The sequence below is a fragment of the Muscardinus avellanarius genome (assembly GCF_963383645.1).
Source record: "Muscardinus avellanarius genome assembly, chromosome: 11".
Classification (NCBI taxonomy): Eukaryota; Metazoa; Chordata; class Mammalia; order Rodentia; family Gliridae; genus Muscardinus; species Muscardinus avellanarius.
The window spans coordinates 45,123,227-45,145,900 of NC_137797.1; the positions used below are offsets into that span (position 1 = coordinate 45,123,227).

General features: G+C 35.0%; 1 protein-coding gene across 5 annotated transcripts in view; it reads left to right on the top strand.

Annotated features, from left to right (window-relative positions):
• The window catches only part of OSBPL8 (oxysterol binding protein like 8), a gene marked incomplete at both ends in the record, with an annotated part of 109,430 nt that overhangs the window by 54,839 nt on the left and 31,917 nt on the right, over nt 1–22,674 (top strand). For all 5 annotated transcript variants that reach the window (XM_080705504.1, XM_080705500.1, XM_080705501.1 and 2 more), the window contains 4 exons: nt 6,870–6,940; nt 14,720–14,797; nt 17,578–17,679; nt 20,360–20,563. In XM_080705504.1, the coding sequence (XP_080561630.1) occupies nt 6,870–6,940; nt 14,720–14,797; nt 17,578–17,679; nt 20,360–20,563 (455 nt within the window). The remainder of the gene's footprint in view (nt 1–6,869; nt 6,941–14,719; nt 14,798–17,577; nt 17,680–20,359; nt 20,564–22,674) is intronic.

Below are 22,674 nucleotides of genomic sequence, written 5' to 3' on the forward strand. Positions count from 1 at the left end.
AATAGAGACCGTCCTGAATTGTGCTTACATAGCGTAATCTTTAAGCAGCATTCATAATCTGTGTTGAATCTCCTTATCATTGAATAGTTACTATCATGCTTCTTTTTAATGTTCTCAAATAATGTAAATTCAGAAGTGGCTTTGAAAATAGAATGTTCTGAAATTTTTTAGTCTTTTTAAATACTGTTGTTTTTTTTTTTTACAATTATACTTAGTTCATTTCTGTATTTATCTGTCTCCTTGATTGAATTTTTAAGCCAGTAAGCTTGTTAGCACTGGCACTATGCTGACCTTCATTCTACAGATCTGCTTAGTATTAAAGAATAGTCATGTGACCTTGATAAACAATAGAAAACTTTTTAGGAGTTTGATGTTTTTTTAATTATGTAATTGAAGTTAAAATTGGTAAACAAATCTGGTTAACAAATATACTTAAGATAATTTTGATAGGTTTGTTTTAATAGAATAATAAGTAATTTTCTAGTTCTTAAAATAGAGAAAACCATATTCATGGGAATGATTGCATATTCTCAGCAATACAACTAGCTATGATAAATAAGCTCTTTAAAACATGTACTTAGTAAGTTGTACAGTATAATCAGATACTTCAAAGAAATAATTTTTTGTTACATACCTAAAAGTAAAAAAAAAAAACTACATATAATTTGTTTTTTCTTTCTTTCTTTTTCTTCTTTCTTTCTTTTTTGTGGTACTAGGAATAGAAACCAGGGGCTTTCCACCTCTGGAATGCACTCCCAAACCTATTTTATATTTTATTTGGAAACAGGGTCTCACTGAGTTTCTGAGGCTGGCTTCGAACCTTCGTGATCCTCCTGTCTCAGCCTCCCAAGTGCGGGGATTACAAGCGTGCGCCACCGTGCCTGGTTTACATATAATTTCTTCTAAGATATTTCATGTTGCACTGAAAAGAATACTTTAGATGCATTTGCTTATTTCTGACAGCATTAGAGGAGAAGGTGTTCCTACATTACTGCTAGAGATAAGTTGGTCTTAATATGTTGAGTACAGCTCTGTTTGCATATTAGTTTTGCTTAGGAAATCAGTTTTCCTCTCTCTCTCCCTCCCTCCCTCCCTCCCTCCCTCCCTCCCTCCCTCTCTCTCTCTCTCTCTCTCTCATTTTTACCTCAAGAAATGTATTCCCTTTATAGTGAACTATAAAATACAGAAGGCATTCCTGCCCGTGTACTTAAAATGACACCATGATGCAACATGTTTTATGTTTTGTGTGTTGTATTTCTGATTATCTGTCTCTTCTCTCAGTCTCAGATATTACTTCTAGATATGATCTTTGTTTCAGTCTCTAGAATTGTATCTATGAATTGGATTTAGAAAAACCTTAAGCAAAGACATCAACTATGAACAACTTATTAGCTTTAGTTCATAAGTTTCTTTATATTTTGACTACTTAAACTTTTCTGTACAATTTTTTGGTTCTTAGCTGTGTTCAGTATAGCTAACAGTACTGTAGCAATTTTGCATTTGTTTTGTAGATACCTATTAAATCTTCATTTGTAGATATCTATATATAAAATCTTCATTTAACAAACTAAAGCAACATAAAATTTGTTTATTATATACAAATATTAATCAACCAGGTATATTACTAAGGTATACAAAAGATTACATAATCTTTTATCAATGATGATAGTATTTGTAATCTGTTACTAAATTAGAAGGGCAAAATGTTGGTTTATTCAGGAATAATATTCCATTGCATTAGCAAGAGAAAGTAAACCCTATGCATCAGTATTTTTTTCTTTCTAGAAAACCTTGCCAGGTGTGGTGGCACTCACTTGTAATCCCAGTATTTGGAAGGCTGAGACAGGAGGATTGCAGGTTCAAGGCCAGCCTCAGCTACTTAATGAGGCCCTGTGAAAGTGAGACCCTGTTTCAAAATAAAAATAAAAAATAGGGCTGGGGGTGTAGCTCAGAGGTAGAATGTCCTTAGGTTCTATCCCCAATACTTGGGGGGGGGGGAGAGAAAATTCTAACTTCTTCAGACTTTCATGCATTTTGCTCTAGGAGGGAAATTACTTGTCCAAGGTTATACAGCTAAGGAATGGCGATGCCAGTGTTTATTTAAGCTTTGGTATTCTGACTCTATATTTTAGCTTTAACTATCCCACTGCCTTTATTATAAACATTTATGTATTATAATTTTTGTTTCAATATCTGGGTTCTCTCTGGACAGTAGCTTTTTTGAAGAAGAGAATGATAGATAACATCTAGTGCAATGCATGATGGGTATACTGTAAATATATATACTTGTAAGAGAGAAATTTAGAATTTTCTTAGTTGACTGAGAGTTTCCATCTGAATAGATAAATATTAATCATTCTAAATATCTGAGTATAGATTCTATAACCACAAAAATATAATTGTCATCCTGAATGTGTATCACAGAGTAGGAGTGGAACGAGATTTCCTGGTTTCAAATCCTGGCTTAGTTACTTGTTTGGTCAGTATTTAGCTTCAATAAAATACTACAAAGATATTGTTACTTCTTCATAGAAGTTAAACAAAAGTTTAAATATTTTGGAGAAGCCTGTTGAGAAAGTAGGAAATAACATGTATCTTTTCTGGAGAAAGATTTTTTTAATTGGGAATTGAACTCATGGGCATTGTACCTCCGAGCTATACCCCAGCCCTATTTTTTAGTTCTTTTATTTTTGAAATGGTCACACCGAGTTGCAATGGGCCTTGCTAAATAGTTGAGGCTGAGTGTGAACCCTGATTCTCTGATCTCAGCCTCCAGAATGCAAAAGATATTTTTATACTAAGCCTCAAATTGTTCCTCCAAATAATTTTTCAAGAGTACTCATCAGTACAGTTAAAAATAGCTATGTCTATTAGAAAATATAGCATGAATGAGAAGCAACTGAAACAACAGAAAAAGGCCTATGAAGCTTTTTAAATATTAGAATTATCAGACATTCTAATTTTTATAACTCTGTGAACTGTTCAGAAAAGAATGAAGACAAGCTTTCAAAATGAGAATGTGAAAATAGAAAATTATTTTTAAAGCCTACAAACCTGAAAAATAATAAGACTGAAATTTTAGAAATGGAATAAAAGACAGATGATCAATTTTTATTTTTGTTCCACTGGGGATTGAACCCAGGAGCATTCTATCTCTGAGCTACATCCCCAGTCCTCTTTATTTTTTGTTTCGAAAGAGGGTCTTGCTAGGTTGCTAAGAGTTTCACAGCTATACAGAGGCTGTCCTTGAATCCTCCTGTCTCAGCCTCCCAAGTACTGGGATTACAGTCATGTAACACACTGCACCTGGCAAAAAAATTCTTTAAATTATTGAAATAATTAGTGAAGAGAAAGGTATGACCAAAGAAATTATTCAGGATGCAAGAGAGAAAAAAAATAGAGAAGAAAAGGCGAGACAGAGGATAAGAAGAAAAGATTTGTCAAATAGTTTTCCAGGCCGGGCGTGGTGGCGCACGCTTGTAATCCCCGCGCTTGGGAGGCAGAGACAGGAGGATCAGCAGGTTCGAAGCCAGCCGCACGCGCTGGCTTATGAGACCCTGTTTCCAAATAAAAATGTAAAAATAGGTCTGGGAGTGTAGCCTGGAGGTAGAAGAGCTTCCAGGAACCCCAGTACCACCAAAAAATAAAAAATAAAAAATAGTTTTCCAGAGTGATTTATGCTACTAAAAGCAAATTTGGTGAAAGTCATACTACTTAAAAGGAGTAATTCTAAAGTAAACACTGAATTGGAAAGTGAATAAAAAACCTGAGAAGTATTTTGACAGATCCCCTTTGGTTTCTTTTTTTTTTTTTTCTTTTTTCTTTTTTCTTTTTCCTTTTTTTTTTTTTTTTTTTTGGTGGTACTGGGGTTCCTGGAAACCCTTCTACCTCCAGGCTACGCTCCCAGACCTTTTTTTTTTTTTTTAAATTTGGAAACAGGGTCTCTTAAGCCAGTGCGGCTGGCTTTGAACCTGCACGATCCTCCTGTCTCCACCTCCCAAGCGCAGGGATTACAAGCATGCGCCACCACGCCCTGCACCCTTTGGTTTCTAATAAACATATTTTTATGACTGAATTCTTTAGAGAAAGATCATATTGCATTTTTTTTAGGAAACCAGCTTTATGCTAATGAAAGAATCCCTAGTATGACATATTTTGCTTTGCTTCTTGGAATTTTATGTGGAATCTTAATGTACAATATAGCCATATTTTTATCCTAGTACTTTCAGACGTTCTTATATGTTCTTTGCATTTTATGCTGATGATCTACCTTTTTTAGAAAGAAAAATTTTTAGTTTTAACTCAAGGCATTTGACCAGGCTTGTGTATTTCAGAAATCATTTTGCTTTACCCATGTATAATTTTAAATAACTTAGAAGTAATCAGGACCAGCTTATAAAACAATTATATGATTTTCCGGATTTGAGGTATAGAGACTTTTAAAATGGAATTCATGGCTGGGCGTGGTGGCACACACTTGTAATCCCAGCATGTGGGAGGCTGAGACCAGAGGATCACAGTTCGCCAACAGCCTCAGCTACTTAGTGAGGCCCTCCACAACTTAGTGAGAACCTGTCTCAAAATAAAGAATTTTAAAAAATAGAGCAGGGAGTGTAGCTTGGAGGTTGAATGCCCCTGGGTTCCATCCGCAGACCCTCAGAAAATAAATAAGTAAATAAGTAAATAAATAAAATAAAATGGAATTCATGTATTACGTTTGACTGGTAAAATACAATCTAGGTTTATCAGTATCCTTTTCCAACATTTGAAACATTCTGTAAGACATATTTGCATATTTAGGTATATGCATGCCCATGTTTATAGTAGCACAATTCATAGTAGTCAAATTATGGAACCAGCCTTGGTGTCTGTCAACAGATCAATGGATAAAGAAACTGTGGTATATGTATACAGTGGAGTTCTATTCAGTCATAAAGAACGAAATTATGTCATTTGCAGATAATGGGTGGAAATGGAGAGCATCATGCCAAGTGAGATCAGCCAGACTCATAAAATCAAGTATGAATATAATGCACCAATAAAAAATTAAAAAAAAAGAACTGCAAGTTTTTTCTCTTATGTGGAAGCTAGAGAGAAAAAAGGAAAACAAAGGGACTTTGTGAAAATAAGAGACCAGTAGAGTAATGGGAGGGGTTTGGGGGGAAGGATGAGGGGAAGGAAAGTGGAGGTATGTATGGTGAGAGAAACAGACTAAATGAAGATATGTGTTTAACTGAATGTATCTGCACGAATCTCACTATGATGTACAATTAAAAGGCACCAATAAGATATTAATAAAGCTATGCAAATAATGAGTAAAAATAAGTCTACTCTGACTTATAACTTCATTTTTAATTACTCTTATTTTTTTAATGTGTGAAGATAGACACAGTGAATTAGGTATTTTTCTTAATATAATAAATGCATCTAGATTCAGCTAAACTAAAAAATACTGCAGAAATTGAAGTATAGTTCTGTCAGAATAAGACTTTTCTCATTTACAATATATATTTAAAGAAAACCTTTATCTTATACATATATTTAGATCCTTGAAGCAGCATATGTTAATTATTAATATTAGAGGATTTCTTATTCCTATGCTTAATGTTTTGAATATTTTTAAGTTTTTAATTGACTTATATAACTTATTACGTTATACTGAAGTTTCAGATTTCTGTAATTTTCATTTAAAATTCAGTGTTGCATTTATGAAAGATTTTTCCCCTAAAATTGAAATTGAATGATCCTTCTATCCAAAGCAGAAAAGAAAATCTTTTTTATATTAAAGAAATAATTCAGTAAAATATCTGAATTAAAATAGATTTGGCTAGGCATGGTGGCACACGCTTGTACCAGGATTACAAGCATATGCCACCACGCCTGGGTTATATGTGTGTTTTTAAATTATGTTTTTTCTGACTCAGAACAAATAAATATGGCCTAACGATCATATTACCTATCCTCAAAAACAAAGAACCTCATTAAAATGTATAGTGTTCTTTTATACCTGCCACACAAATTTAAGTTAGTATTTCTCTAATAGAACCCTTACAATAATAATTTATTGATTATGTATAGATTTTTTATATAGAACTATATTAATATATTATATAAGGCAGGATATATGATTGTTCAATGATCATGTTTATTTTGGGTTCATCTTTTTACAGTTAGCTTAGCAATAAACGATAATAAGAGTCAACATTAATTGCATATTATGTGCAAAGGAGTATGCTAATTGTTTTATATGAAACCTCATGTATTTCTCACAATAAGCACATTATTAGATGTTTCTTCTTTTGAGATGGGATCTCACTAGTTTAGCTAGGCTGCTCTCCAGCTTCTGCACTCCAGTGTTACTCCAGACTTCCTAAGAGCTGGTACTGTAAGCACATGCTGCTTATCCAGCCTAGACCTTGTTTCTTAAAGGTTATTTATTTTCCTCAGTCTTCTTAATCATCTATTCTGGAATATTTTTCCCATTTTGACAAGAGATAGGAAAAGCACCTTGGGTTGGTTCTGTCAGGATTTTTTGTTAGAAACAAATGCACTAGAATAAAAATTCTATAAGGACTGATTTCATACAAAGTGAAAGGAAAGAGCAATTTAGTTTCATGTTGGTGGATCTGGGGGAAAATCTCATTTCCTCTCTAAAACTTCAGTTAATTTTAAATAAGAATTGTGCTAGAGATGATCCCTTAGCAGTCTTTAAAAATAACTTAAAACTCTGTAGTTTAGGGTTTTTGCACTGATATATATCAAATGTGTATTTGAAGTTGAATGATTTATGGGTATAATTGCTTTTTAAAATTAATAACTATATGTGTTTAAAAGTAATCATACTAAGATATTGGCATCTTTTTCCAAAGGTTTTGAAAGAGGGAAGGAAGATAGTTCTCAAAATAAAGATGAATCTGCACTTTCTATGTCAAAGAGCAAGGTAAGCATATTGTTGTCGCTAAATATATGATTATGACTTTTTTAATATTTAGGATGAGGGAACTGAAGCTGAAATCTGTCAAGTTATTATGGGATTTTTCATGTTGGTAAACTAAAGCCATGTAGTATTTATGAAAACTGTAAAGTTATATTGGGTCTGATTTAAGTGCTGTTGGTTACTTGAAAATATAGCTCATTGGTAACCAATGTGTTTTCCAGAATAATATTGTTTCTGGTATGTGTACTATAACAATATTTCTCAGAATAGATTGTGAGGATTCCACTCAGATATTCTCAGGCTTTATATCTTGAAAAAAAAAAAAAAACTTCACAAGTGTTTTAAGTTTGGTTACATAACAAAATACCTAAATTTTTACCAGTTAAAGACCAAAGAACTTTGCAACAGTGACATTGTCATATAATATGACATAATTTTCTAAGTCAGTTTTTCTTTAACTATGATAACTTACACATAGTCTTAGATCTGTTGAGAAATTTTAAGAGTACATATTTAAATTTGAGAAACACCATAATAATGCAGTGATTTCCCTATGGGTTTATAGTTCATTGAATTTTCTAAAGTTTGTCAAGGGACTTGACTTTTGACTGTTCTTTCTGATCAGGTTTAGGAGCAACAGCTTTTATGTTTGTAGAATCAAATTTTAGTGACTTAAAACATATTTCTTAAGCCAGTGAATTCTCTGTAGTTTTCTCCAGTAGGCTTAGTTTATATTACACTATATTTTATTGATCGTTTCTGCGTATGCTTTTGTACACATAACTTTTCATACTTAACTTTTTAAGTATTCACATAAAGCTCTGTCATGTGTAAAGTATTTGGGATAGATGATTAATAATACAGTGAATTTATGAAACATACATGGGAAATGTGATTATGAGGGGGTTCCTACCCATCACTAGGTTTCTGGCTGAGACTCCTATGATAAAAGACAGATCAACAAGAGAAAAACTGCGAATTTATTTAATACAAGTTCTTTGAGAAAGAAGACCCAAAGAAAAGGGAAATCTGTATTAGCTTTGTTTTGGTTTGATCAAGAGTAGATAGTCATGCAGAAGTATGATTGGTCATAGGAGGTTAAGATGTAGTAACAGTAAGTGGGGAAACTCAGCAAGGCCTGTTTGTGGATTCTTCTTGGTTTCCTGTCTTAGAATCCTTTCATCTGATTATATGGACAGCATCTGCTTCAGGGGAATGCTAGAGAATTCCTTTGTGGCCTGCTTCAGGAGCAAAAGACAAGAGGTGGTCAGAGAGAGACCTTCCTGCTTCTGAAGTTTTCTGTTTCCTTCATCTTAAACAGTATGGCAGATGTTATCATTTAGGATAGTGTGTTTTGAGCCCGCTCAGTCATTTTACATTACTTGCCACATCTAGAAATACATTTTATAGTATTTTTTTAAAAATGTACTCTCAATAGCCGGGCGTGGTGGCACACGCTTGTAATCCCCGCGCTTGGGAGGCAGAGACAGGAGGATCGTGCTGGTTCAGAGCCAGCCACGCTGGCTTAAGAGACCCTGTTTCCACATAAAAAAGTTAAAAAATAGGTCTGGGAGTGTAGCCCGTGGGAGTGTATCCCGGAGGTAAAAGGGCTTCCAGGAACCCCAGTACCACCAAAAAATAAATAAATAAATAAAATGTACTCTCAAACGACTAATACTTGAAGTGGTGAATATACAGTGTAATGATATTCCTGTTCAAAAGCCTAAACACTTAAATGCAAAGACCTACATACCACAGCCACCTATTTTCCACTGTTAATGTAGCCTTTGGGGGTGGGGTTAAGGGTAGGGCCTGAAAAGAAAATTTGCATACCTAAATGAAAGCAGTATACACTAATTAAAAACAAACAAACATATGCTTTAAAACTATGCTTTGTAAAAAAGAGCACCTTGTCATATGTGGATCTTTAAATTTAATTAAGTTAAGTAAATTAGCAATTCAATTCCTTAGTTATATAGCCATATCTCAGATGTTCAGTAACCACATACAGCTAGTGACTACCATGTTAAACAGTTCAGATAAAAAAACTTCTATCATTTAGGAAGTTTTACTGGATAGTGCTGTTTTGATGTCAAAAAAGTAAGTTTGAATCTTGTCCCTAGTTTATTATGACTTCTAAGAGATGATTACAATGATATTAATAGCTACTTTTTTGTTGAGAGTTCACTGTGGTGCCCTTTAACTCATAACAGTACTAGATGACAGGTATTATTGGCCCCATTTTGTAAGTGAATAAACTGAAGCTCAAAGAAATTAAGTAGCTCTTTGAGGGTCAAAGTAAGTGGTAAAACTAGAATTCAGAGAGGCTTCGATTTTCTTATCTGTACAAAACAGATAAGATCTACTTTCCAGATTGTGATGTGGAAAGTCCCTGACAAAGTACATAGTTAGCAATAAGTATTTAAGAATTCATTCTCTTAATTCTGAATAAGAATTATAGTGAATAAGATTCTCAGCATGATAACTATTTGTGTAAGTAAAATTATGTGCATGCTGTTATTTTTCAAGAGCTGAAACTTACTGATTCTCTTATATTTAATCTTGTTTATTCTGTTAAGAGACCATAGTCTCTGGTTTGTTCCTAAGTATTTTAACCTCTACTTCATTTTGTTGTTTTTTCATAACAATTGTCAAATGTATACAGTTTATCATTGAACCTTGTTCTCATGGAATTCTGAAGACTTTTATTTTTAAGTAACTTTAGGGAACAAAATTTTGCTATTTCTCTCATGATATACATAAATAAGACCATCAAACAATTGTAACATTTTTATGAAGATGATGCCAAAAGTATCAAAACTGTCATTTTGGTCATAGGATTTGGGCTTCAGTGTTATTTCTTAAAATGCATAATCAGACCAATAAAAACACAAAAGAATATACCCTCCTCACCTCAAAATATTTTTAAAATAAAGGCAATTCCTTTTTTCTAATGCAACTCCTAGGCATTTTCATCATTTAAATGAGTAAATTGAAAAAGTCAGTTAATCACATTTTCCCAAACAAATTAGCATTTTAGTGAATTTTTAATTGTCTACCTTGATGAAAGGAATGGCTGGCATAAATAATGTGTTTAGCAAGATAAAAGGAGTACTATTACAAGGATAAGCGTTTTCTGAGCCTAGATCTCTTAACTGGATTCTCTAGCCATCTTTATACTTGCAGTAGGCTTGCTAAGTCATCTATTCTCTTGGTTTAAAAAATATATTTGCCTTGCATTAAAACCTTTCCAAACCGAAATATCCTTGCAATCACAGTAACTTATCATTGTTGCTGCTCTTTATATATGTAGTTATTTATTTATTTATTTATTTATTTATTTATTTATTTATTTATTTATTTATTTATTTGGTGGTACTGGGGTTCCTGGAAGCCCTTCTACCTCTGGGCTACACTCCCAGACCTATTTTTACATTTTTTTTTAAAAATTTGGAAACAGGGTCTCCTAAGCCAGCACTCGCGGCTGGCTTCGAACCTGCACGATCCTCCTGTCTCTGCTTCCCAAGCACGGGGATTACAAGCGTGCGCCACCACGCCCAGCTATGTAGCATTTTATAATTTCCAAAGGATATTACAATAATTTTCATACATTAATGCTCTATTTATTGAAAGGTCAGATATTTGACAGCATCATCAATATATAAAATATATTCATAAACTTGAAATAAAACAAATACCAAGTACTACTTAAAAACTTTATGCATAGTGGGGCGTGGTGGCACACTCTTGTAATCCCCGCGCTTGGGAGGCAGAGACAGAAACTTTATGCATGCTATTTCATTTAACCCTTAAAGCAACCCTATTAGTATTAGTAGCATTTGTATCACTTTATAATTTAGGAAACACATTGAAGAGATTAGATAACTTCTTAAAGTTATCTAGCCTATAAGGAGTAACAGCTAAAGGGGAAAAAGAAAAAGAGAGAAATAAAACATGTTTACATGCTCCAAGGTCATTTACTAAAGAGGCAAGATTATACATTAAACCTGTGGTCATCATTAAAATAGTGATAAGTAGCCGGGCGTGGTGGCACACGCTTGTAATCCCCGCGCTTGGGAGGCAGAGACAGGAGGATCGCGCAGCTTCCAAGCCAGCCGCGATGGCTTAAGAGACCCTGTTTCCAAAAATAAAAATGTATAAAATAGGTCTGGGAGTGTAGCCCGGAGGTAGAGGGCTTCCAGGAACCCCAGTACCACCAAAATCATCATCATCATCATCATCATCATCAGTAAAGTTTATGATGGAAGAGAAACTTAGTTTAGTAAAATATTGATAGCAAAAGTATTTTATGGATTTTGGTTTATTAAAGGTGTGTTGATTTGGAAAACTGAGGAGTCATAAATAGATTAGTAAAATAGAATAAATAGAATTTGGTCACTTGTTCATTGTTTTGTCAAAACTAGATTGTAAAATATAACAGAGATTCCTGTAGCTATGTGTACTCTGATTTGCCAAGCTCAAATAACACTGTTCTAGCCCATCTATTCCTACTACAGTGGAATCTTGTAGTAATAAAAAGCCAAATCTTGTCATTTGTAGTTGTTGGGAAAACATTTTCTCTTGTTCATACAGATAAAACTTACACTTGAGTCTGCTTGAGATACTGTATGAATAGTTCTTTTTAAAAAGATAAGAAATCACCTGGCATGGTGGAACATGCCTGTAATCCCAGTACTTGGGAGGCTGAAACAGGAAGATTGCAAAGCCAGTCTCAGCAATTTAGCAAGGCTTTCAGCAAAAGTAAAATAGGGCTAGGGGTGAGTCTCTGAGGTACAAAGTCCTGGGTTCAATTCTCCAGTAACAAAAAAACAACCAACCAAACAAACAAAAAGTGAGAAATCAGTAAAGTGCATTTACTATGAGCATGAGTCTGGGAATTATGACCAGAGTGCAAATTCCTGTTCATCTGCTTGATTGCTGTATGATGAAGCATATTGCTATATGAAGAAGATGCTTAATTTGCTGTTCTTAATTTCCTCATTATTAATAGAATTGTTTTGAGTAGCAAATGAGTTAATACATAGAAAATATTTAACAGATTACTTGGTAAATAGTGAACAACACTTAACTTTCATTAACTTTTAAATTAATACTGTTGAGGGCACGAAACATAATCTAAATGTACACCATTTTCAGTATGTTCCACTTATAAATAAAATATGCAAAAAAATAAAAAATAAAGTAATACTCAGTATTCTACATTTAATAATAACTGAGAAGTACATTACATATGATTTTTCTATTAAACTATGGGAAATAGAATTTTATGATAATTTTTTTGTGTGTGTGTGTGGTACTGGGGGTGGAACCCAGAGGCTTTCTACGTCCGGGCTATACGCCCAGGCCTTTTTTATATTTTATTTGGAAACAGGGTCTCACTAAATTGCTGAGAGCCTCACTAAGTAACTGAGGCTGGCTTCGAACCTGTGCGATCCTCCTGTCTCAGCCTCCCAAGCACAGGGATTACAAGCGTGAGCCACCACGCCTGGCGTTTATGATCATTTTAAGCCATCATATTCCTCTGACAGAAGCTATACCATCTTTGGGCTCTTAGAGCCAAGAGAAGACAGACTTGTTTAGGTGGAGGAATCTTGTGAAAATTGCTTTTGTACCACAGTATATGCCTTCATCATCAGGGAGATAAGCAATACGATGTCTCAAACCCATTTCATAAATCAGTAGCTTTAACAAAAGTTTAACCAAATTGGTCCCCTGTTTCTACATGAGAATTCTTTGCAGGTTCCTTCTAGTGCAGTCAATTAATCCTACCATCACCATAATCTATATAGAGGCATTTTTAGCAGAAATTAGAGAAAGACTTCAGAAACTAGTTTTAAACAACCCTTTAGGAAAAATAGGCTAGTAGATCCAATAATATATTCAATATATGGTGACTAAGTGAGGTTCATCCCTGAAATGCAAGGTTGGTTTTAACATTTGAAAATCAACATGTCACTAAGATTAATAAAATAAAGCATTTGAGAAAATGCAAAATAAATTTATGATAACTATTTCAGTAAAAAACATATTAAGCAACTCTAATTTGTACATGTTTAAACTCCAATATTCTGAGGCTCTTCTTCCTACCTATCTAGCGCACCTAAATTGTTATTAATGTCTTAAGTTTGCTTCCAGACTTTCAATTTATATTTTAAATTTTAATTTTTTATTTTATTACTACCCATTTTATTTTTGTTTTGTTAATCAGATATTTGAGTTCTTTCTTTTCTTCAAGGTATCATTGATGTGCAAACATGGTGTCTGCCTTAAAATTGAGTGAAAGAGTTTATATCCAATGGCTTATTATACTTAATATAGTTATTGATAGTATATAAATCTGGTTATTCAAATTTGAAAACCACCATTTGAATCAAGTTCCTTATAATTTCTTGGCACTCAGAGTATTGTTAAGAACTTTAGGTACCTCTCTTTTGTCTAACAGCAGGCAAAAATAATTTGTAGGACAGTGAATTGAAAAAAATATGTTTAATTTTGTTGTTCCAAGATTATAGAAACAGCTTTTTGGGGGAGCAGTGCTAAGGATTGGACCAAGCGGCATTCTACCTCCAAGCTACACATCCAGCCTTATTTTATTTATCTGGAAGCAAGGTCTCTAAGTTGCTAAGAGCCTTGCTAAATTGCTGAGGCTGGCTTTGAAACAGCAATCCTCCTGTCTCGGGCTCCCAAGTGCTAGGATTACAGATGTGTGACACCATGACACATGACAGCTTTACAATGCTCTTCTATTCTGGTGAAAGATTGTAGCTACAGAGAGACCTGGGAGCTGGGCATGGTGGCACACGCTTATAATCCCAGCATTCCGGAAGCTGAGACCCGGAGGATCGCAGTTCGCGGACAGCCTCAACTACGTAATGAGGCCCTCTGCAACTCAGTGAGACCCTGTTTCAAAATAAAGAATAAAAATAGGGCAGGGGGTATAGCTCGGAGGTAGAATGCCCCTGGGTTCCATCCCCAGACCCGCAAAAGAGAGAGACAGACAGACAGACAGACAGACAGACAGACACACACACAGACACACAGACACACAGACACACAGACACAGACACAGACACAGACACAGACACAGACACAGACCTGGGATCTGATCACTGCTGTTTTAATGATAGTGAGTTTGGAAAATCAGCTTCCCTGAGTCTCTACCTCCTGTCCTCATTTTTTAAGGTTCTTATGAAGATTAAACAAAAAATGTAAAAATAAATTGAAAATTTGGAAGCAAATTTAAGATGTTAATAATAATTTAGGTGCATTGGATGTGGGTGTAAAGTAGATCCTAGGAATATTGGTGTTTAAACACTGTACAAATTAGAGTAGTTTAATATTAGTTTGTGAAAATGGTATCTCTTCCTTTTGGAGCATAAAGTATGTGCAGTAACTAGACAAAATATGTATGGAGTTTTTTTTAGAATATTTCAACTCTTAAAAAATACCAGTGGTTTGACTACTTTTGTCCTAGGAATATCTGTATGGTCTTAGAAATGCTCTGAAAAATAGACTGTAAAAACTTAGAAATGATCTTATTTAGCTTGACATTGCATATTAACTTTTAATTAGTTTTACTTCTGAGTATTTGTGGTTTTAACATGGGTCCATTTTTAAACACAAGTCCTGTATAGGGAAAAATCTATATTTGAAAACATACAGTTAACTTTAGTCATAGCAGTAAAAAGTAACTTGAACATCAAAATTTACATGACATGAATATTAAGTGAAGGTTTTCTGTTCATTTCTATGTGTTTCCAGTCGGAATCTAAGCTTTATAATGGCTCGGAAAAGGACAGTTCAACTTCAAGCAAGCTTACAAAAAAAGAATCTCTTAAGGTTAGTTTTCATAGTTATTTCTAAAGAATAACTTGGGATTTGCATTTGCCTTTGAGAGTAGGCTAATAAATATGTGTGTGTGTGTGTGTGTGTGTGTTCCTAAAGGAAGATTAAAAATACCCAGCATGACAGATGAACAGGCACATATAATATGAAAAGGCCCCCTGATAAGACTCCATGACTGTCCTAGAGCAGACTGCTTCAGGCTTCAACTGGCCATACCAGGTGCTAAGGACTTGGCACCTTTTCACAGTTGGGAAGAGCCAAGTGGACACATCACTGTTGTAGAACACCTATACATTTCTGGCACCCATTGAAATTACATAATACAATGCTGGGTCATGAGCTGAATTTGACCCATGGTAGATAGTTTTCATTTGATCTGTATAATATTTTAAAAATTTAGCTGGGCGTGGTGGCACACACCTGTAATCCCAACATCTGGGAGGCTGAGACAGGAGGATTGCAGTTTGCCACCAGCCTCAGCTACTTAGTGGGGCCCTTTGCAACTCAGTGAGACCCTGTTTCAAAATAAAGAATAAAAAATTGGGATGGGGTGTAGCTCAGAGGTAAAATGCCCCTGATTCAATCCCTAGTATTGAAAATAATATTTTAGTCAATTAAAAATCCAGATTTCTAGTTTATTAAGAAATATGCAATGGAAAGCTTGCTTTCTGGAATGGCCATTGAACCCGGAGCTTAAGAAACACATACTTTCAACTGGCTCTGGTCCCATCTAGTCTGTTTTGCTCATTTGTGTCCTATTCCTGGTCCTATATGCATTTGCAACCTCATATTAAATCTGTTAACTTAGATATGCCTATTTCAAAAGACCAAAAGTCTAAAGTTTTTAGGTATAGGTGTGGTGGGTGGTGGTACCGGTGATGAAACCCAGGGACATTCTACCTCCGAGCTACCCCCTCAGCCTTATTTTTATTCTTTTATTTTTAAGCAGGGTCTCACTGAGTTGCAAAGGGCCTTACTAAGTAGCTGAGGCTGTCGGTGAACTGTGATCCTCCGGTCTCAGCCTCCCGAATACTAGGATTACAAGTGTGAGCCACCATGCCCATCTAGTATAGAATTATTAAAATTTGACTATGTATATATAGTCTCTTTCTATTAAATGCAAATTTTCTGGTAGATTTTAAAAATACCATAGTCACTAATAGGTTGTCATTACACTTTCCTCATCCAAATAACAACAAAGCAATAATAAGACTCTTAGTCCACTGTTCATTTTCTGTATTATCTCAGAAGTAACTTACTTATGAAGGTTAAAGAAACCACTTTGAGCCAGGTGTGGTGGCGCACGCTTGTAATCCCTGTGCTTGGGAGGCGGAGCCAGGAGGATCGCGCTGGTTCAAGCCAGCCTCACTGGCTTAAGAGACCCTGTTTCCAAATAAAAATATAAAATGGGTCTAGGAGTGTAGCCCGGAGGTAGAAGGGTTTCCAGGAACCCCAGTACCACCACACACACACACACACACACACACACACACACACACACACACACACGCACGCACATTTTGACCTTATGAATTCATCCAATCATGGTTTAACACTTTTCATTTTAGTATTAGAGCAAGACTTCTATTCACAACAATTGCAGCATTGTTTGTAAGCAAAAACTATTAACAAAGTAGATTTCTTTTTTTTTTTTTTTTTTTTTGGTGGTGGTGGTAGCCTTTCTATCTCCAGGCTACACGCCCAGACCTATTTTTACATTTTTATTTGGAAACAGGGTCTCCTAAGCCAGCGCCCGCGGCTGGCTTAGAACCTGCGCGATGCTCCTGTCTCTGCCTCCCAAGCACGGGGATTACAAGCGTGCGCCACCACGCCCGGCGACAAAGTAGATTTCTATCATAGCCAGCCAGCCTCTGTTTGAATCCTGATTCCACAATTTTCTAACTCTGTTCCTCTACCTCAGTTTTATCTGTAAATAATAAAGTTTATAATAGTTCTTTTTGAAAAGATTATTATGATGATTAAATGAAGTAATTGTGATACTGGCAAAGTCTTTAAAACAGAATGCTGTTGGTGTTTGCTTTCTCTACTCATATTAGGAATATTGTGGAACAGTTAAAAGAATAAGGTAGATGAGGAAACACTACAAAAAGTATTGAACAGGAAAACTTTTTTAATTGTTAAAAAAGAAAACTACAAACACTACATATTCTTTGCAGATTACATACATAGAAAAAGTCTGAAATGATAGTGTTTCTAAGGTTAACCATGGACAGTCCTGGGTATTAGAATAAAATAGGATGGAATAAAGGTCAATTTTAGCTTCATGTTCTATGAAATTTTTGCTGTGAGATTATATCTATGTACTATTACGTAATTTAAAAGAAAATTCTTAAGCCGCGCATGGTGGCGCACGCTTGTAATCCCCGCACTTGGGAGGCTGAGACAGGAGGATCGCGCAAGTTTGAAGCCAGCCTCAGCTACTTAGGTGAGGCTCTCAGCAACTTAGTGAGACCCTGTTTCCAAATAAAATGTAAAATAGGTCTGGGAGTATAGCCCAGAAGTAGCAAGCCTCTGGGTTCCACCCCAGTACCACCAAAAAAAATGGACTAGTAATAAAAAAAACACTAGTCTTAGACAACCTAAATTGTCTAAAAATTTCTCCCAGATATAAAACTGCCAAGTGATTTTTTAATTATAAGATTCAAGAATTCTAAAGAGGTTTAAAATTTTATCCTCTATATTCTGTGGTCCTTAAATTTTGAAAAAATGCTTCTTTTGAGTTTTTTTTTAACTTTTCTATTTGTATAAAACAGGTGCAAAAGAAAAACTACCGAGAAGAAAAGAAAAGAGCCACTAAGGAGTTGCTCAGTACAATCACAGATCCTTCTGTTATTGTTATGGCTGACTGGTTGAAGGTCAGTGTGTCTGAATCTTGAGCTCTGATTGCTGGGTGTTTACCTGAATGGGAAAGCCCAGAGTGTACCTAAAGCCCACAAGACTGCTAGTGTGATTGTTGTTCACTGCCATGGAAACTATTAATTGTACTCCAGAGGTTCTATGCTCCGATCTTAATAAGGAGAACTTTACTCTCTTAACAATAGGATTGAATATGTATTGCAGTTTTTTTTTTAAAAAGGCTTTGATTTGTTTGATATTATGTTGCCTAATACATGGTAAAGATGTTTTGCTTACTTAACTAAAATTATCATTTAGTATTATTGTAGACTTGGGATATACATTATTAAGAAAAATAGGTAAAGTTAATATGAAAGTTAGCTTTTAAGAAGCATTAATCATCTGACACATCTGCTATTTTCTTGCTCTCTTCTTTTGGCCTCTGGTTATTTTTATTCTTTGCTTTTATCTCAGTTACTCTGTCCTCTTACTCATTTTTCTCTGAGTAATAGATGGTAGGAATCTTTCGAACTAATCCTGTTTTTTTGTTTTTTGTTTTTTTTTTGTTGTTGTTGTTTTTGGTGGTACTGGGGATGGAACCCTTCTACCTCCAGGCTATTTTACCAGACCTATTTTATATTTTATTTGGAAACAGGGTCTCTTAAGCCAGTGCAGCTGGCTTCGAACCAGCGCGACCCTCCTGTCTCCGTCTCCCAAGCGCAGGGATTACAAGCGTGCGCCACTGCCTGGCTAAACTAATCCTGTTTTTAAGAGCGAACTTGTAAGACGGGGTGTAGCTCAGTGATAGAGTGCTTATTTGAGATCCTAGATTCAATCCCTAATACCAAAGGGGGGGGGATAAAGAAGAGTAAACTCCTAAGACTGACTCCCAGAAAATTTTCATACTTACATTCACCTAAGATTCGCCACTTCCTGAAGGTTTTCAAAACACTTTGCTCAAGAGTTGGTAAGACTTCAGTAACCCTTATGAGATATGTGTAGACGTTCTCTCATTAAAATCACTATCTAATGATAGTTGCCCTGAAAACTCAAGTACTACTGGTATTGTTGTTAATCTTATGCTTAAAATACTTTCTGACTTATTTGGCCCTACTTAAAATGTATTAGCTCCACATCTCACTTGTTTATCACAGTCACATGTACCTTGTATGAATCTCCTACACATACTCTGTTTGACTTTGAAACTTTACCTTCATTCTGATCATTTGTCCTCCATGTTCTATGATCACATCTCCAACAGCCAGAATGTTATCTCAGGGTGGTCTTTTCCTTTTGTTGCTCTTGTCTCACAATTTTTTACATATATACCTATTTTTCCTTAAATGTTTTCTCTTTTTTTTCCATGCCTACCTCCAAACTTTTCCTTTCTAAATATTTCTTGTTTAGAATTACTATGACCTGTCTGTTGTGGGGATTAAGGAGCCCTGTATTTATTTCATAATTCATGTTGTTGCCCTGAGCAAATAGATGTTTTATAATAAATAAAAATGAGGAAAATTCCTATTTTAATCTAAATATTTTATTAGCATCCTTTTCAGTATTGTGAATTCAGGAAGTTGCCAAGAAGCAATTTTAATAGAAATAGAAAGTGACAAAGTAAAAAGCCTGGCATGGTTGGTGCACACTTGTAATCCCAGTACTTGGGAGGTTGAAACAGGATGATCATAAATTTGCAGCCAGCCTCAGCTCCTTAGCAACTTAGTAAGACCCTGTTTCAAAACAAAGAATAAAAAATAGGGCTGGGAGTATATCTCAGAGGTAGGATGCCCCTGGTTCAATCCTTAGTACTGCAAGAAAAAAAAAGCGATAAAATAATTACAGACTTAATAATATAGCATTAGACCCCAGAATGAGAACATTTTACAAGAAAATTTGTGTAACCTGTGTTTCAGATTTTCCTCCAATAAATGGATATGGCATGCTTTATGTACCTATTAAGAACAAACTGTTTTAGTAATGGTACTTTTAGTGACTAGGGGAGGTTCTTTCTTCTTCCTACCATCACTAAATATTTAAGGAATGCCTGATACATGCCAGCAGTGTTTTTAGCACTGTTGACAAAGCAGCAAGGGGGAACATTTAGAAAAGGCAAAATAATCGTTTATTCACACAAATAAAACTACAGCTATAATATATGCTACCTAAAATAGGATCTCAAGACTAGAGAAATATATTTTAATGGCCTCTGACCTGGGAAACTGTCCCACTTAGTGCACTATTTTGAAACAGCTGGCCTTGTCTCCTACTCAAATTTAAGTTTTTCCTGGGTGTGGTGGCACACATTTGTCATTCCCAGCTACTCAGAGGCTAAGATTGGAGGATCTTGAATCCAAAACAAGTCTTGGCAACTTATCAAGACTTTGTCCCAAAAATTTTTAAAGGGATGGGTGTGGAGTATCTCAGTGCCAGATCTTACCTAGCATGTGTGAGGGGCTGGGTTTACTCTCTAGTAGCCATTCCTCCAACACTCAAATTAAGTTCCTTAGAAGCAGGAGTCATATCATTTTCACATCTATTTGCAGTGCTAGCCATGTGGTAGGTTTTAAAATATATATCTAAGTTTTATATGTTAAGGAACTCTACAACATCCCATTTACCATTAACCAGTTTGTATCTTATAGGCCAGAAAGAGAAAAAAAAAACAGACATATATTTTTATATAAACTTATCTTTCTATAGATTCGTGGTACTCTAAAGAGCTGGACCAAGTTGTGGTGTGTGTTGAAACCTGGGGTGCTGCTTATCTATAAAACCCAAAAAAATGGTCAATGGGTTGGAACAGTCCTTTTGAATGCCTGCGAAATCATCGAGCGTCCATCAAAAAAGGATGGCTTTTGTTTCAAACTTTTTCATCCTTTGGAGCAGTCTATTTGGGCAGTGAAGGTATGTAAGCACTTGTTAGATAAAAAGTAAAGATGTCAGTCTATGAGTAGAACTAAGTTATAAATCAAATGGTTGCTCTCTCTACCTACAATGAAATATGCACCAAAAGGTGCATATTTACCTTTCAGATCTAACTTAAGCAATTTTTCTAGAAAAATGTCCTGAATTTATGTTGCATCTTATTTTCTTATCCTTGGGATTTTCAGTTTATACTGATTTTCAATTTGTAGTCACTAACTTTTTTTAAAATATTTTATTTAACTGTGTTTTTTCTCTTCATCAGAATAACAATTTTTTTTTTTCCTGGTACTGGGGATGGAACCCAAGGGCATTCTAGCTCTGAGCTAGAATGCCTATTTAAAAATAGCTAGCCCTATTTTTATTCTTTTTTCTGAAGCAGGGTCTCACTGAGTTGCAAAGGGCCTCACTAAGTAGCTGAGGCTGACCCTCCTGTCTCAGCCTACCAAATGCTGGGATTATGAGCGTGCACTGCCACACCCAGCCAGAATGGTAAGAACTCTTAAGAGAGAAACTTAGCATTTATATTTTTTTGTGGCCTTTTCTATTGTTGGTGTGAATGTCTAATGGGAATTCAAGAGGCAGAAGCAATTCTACTTATTTTTAAGAGAGGCAGCTTTAAGGATGGGGCTCTAACATTTTTATAATGAAAAAAGCTTTGCTGTAGTCTCTTGGCGGCTATAAAAGCAGACGTAAGCAGGAAAATAGAAATGCCTTATGTGATTAATGAGATTCTATAAACAGCAGACATGCAATATAATATACTCAGTAAGTCAGTGAGTATATTAACTTTTGCTAGGTGATATTTAGTTTTTAGGAAGAATAGTTTACCCTTGAAAGGGCTAGCAAAATTTACCCTTTAGAACTCCTCCTTTAAGAAAAACCACCTGAGATTAGAGCTAACTCAAAGTAATTTCAGCTTTTTTGTTTGGTTTTGGTGGTGTTGCTTAATTAGGCAATATCCATATACCTAAGAAAAGACTTGGACTCTTAATTTCAGTAGTAGTCACTGCAGGAATAAATTTAGGATTACAGAATTTGTTCTGTTCTGGGATTAGGAACCTCTCACAGAAGAAAGAATGTAACTCATAGAACCTGTGATATTTTGTACAGAATCTGTTATTTAGTCCTCATATGTATAAAGGGGATAGTTTTCTCTCATTGTAGAGAGATACCTTTTGAACACTAAAGACATTGCCTAAGTAATTTTTCTTTTTATTATTTTTTATTTTTTTATTTTTATTTTTTTTGCGGGTCTGGGGATGGAACCCAGAGGCATTTGACCTCTGAGCTACACCCCCTGCCCAATTTTTTTTATTATTTATTTTGAAACAGGGTCTCACTAAGTTGCGGAGGGCCTCACTAAGTAGCTGAGGCTGTCCGCGAACCACGATCCTTTGGTCTCAGCCTCCCAAATGCTGGGATTACAAGCGTGCGCCACCATGCCCAGCCTAAGTAATTTTTCTAGCACAAAGCCAAGATTAAAACCCAGGAGATCTAACTCTAGATTCTACTATAGACTACTTCTAGGAAATTATAACATTGTTTGAAAATGCCAAGGATATTATAGTATTTGTTAAAGCCATTTTTATTATTTTCCTATTTTTTTCATTTGAAATCTTCATCTTTACTTCTTAATGTTTATGCTTTTTGGAATCCATTTTCTTCTTAATCTGATAACCTTAATTAACCATTTCAAAACTACTTTTTAAATTATGCTTAGATATCAAAATTATAATGTAAATTTAATTCTTAGTTTTCTTTTCCCATAAGAACTATCTTTGCTTAAGTTTAGCCGCAGTAATACCAACAAGTTGTTGATGTTGTAACACCAAGAAACAACACAATTTCTTTTTCTTTTATACTTCTGGAAATATGAAATTAATTTTTATAGTGAATCTTTAAAAACGAGCATATCACTAATTGTGTAATAGAGATTTTTTTTTTCCCTAGACTGGGTCAAAATTCAGTTCTCCTTTTCTAGTGAATTATATTTCTAGCTGTTTTCTTTCAACTTCTAGAAATATAGTATTTGTTATCTAGTAGTATGTGTGGGATGGGAATTCTGTATAAAATTGGGTTTAAAGCCAGGT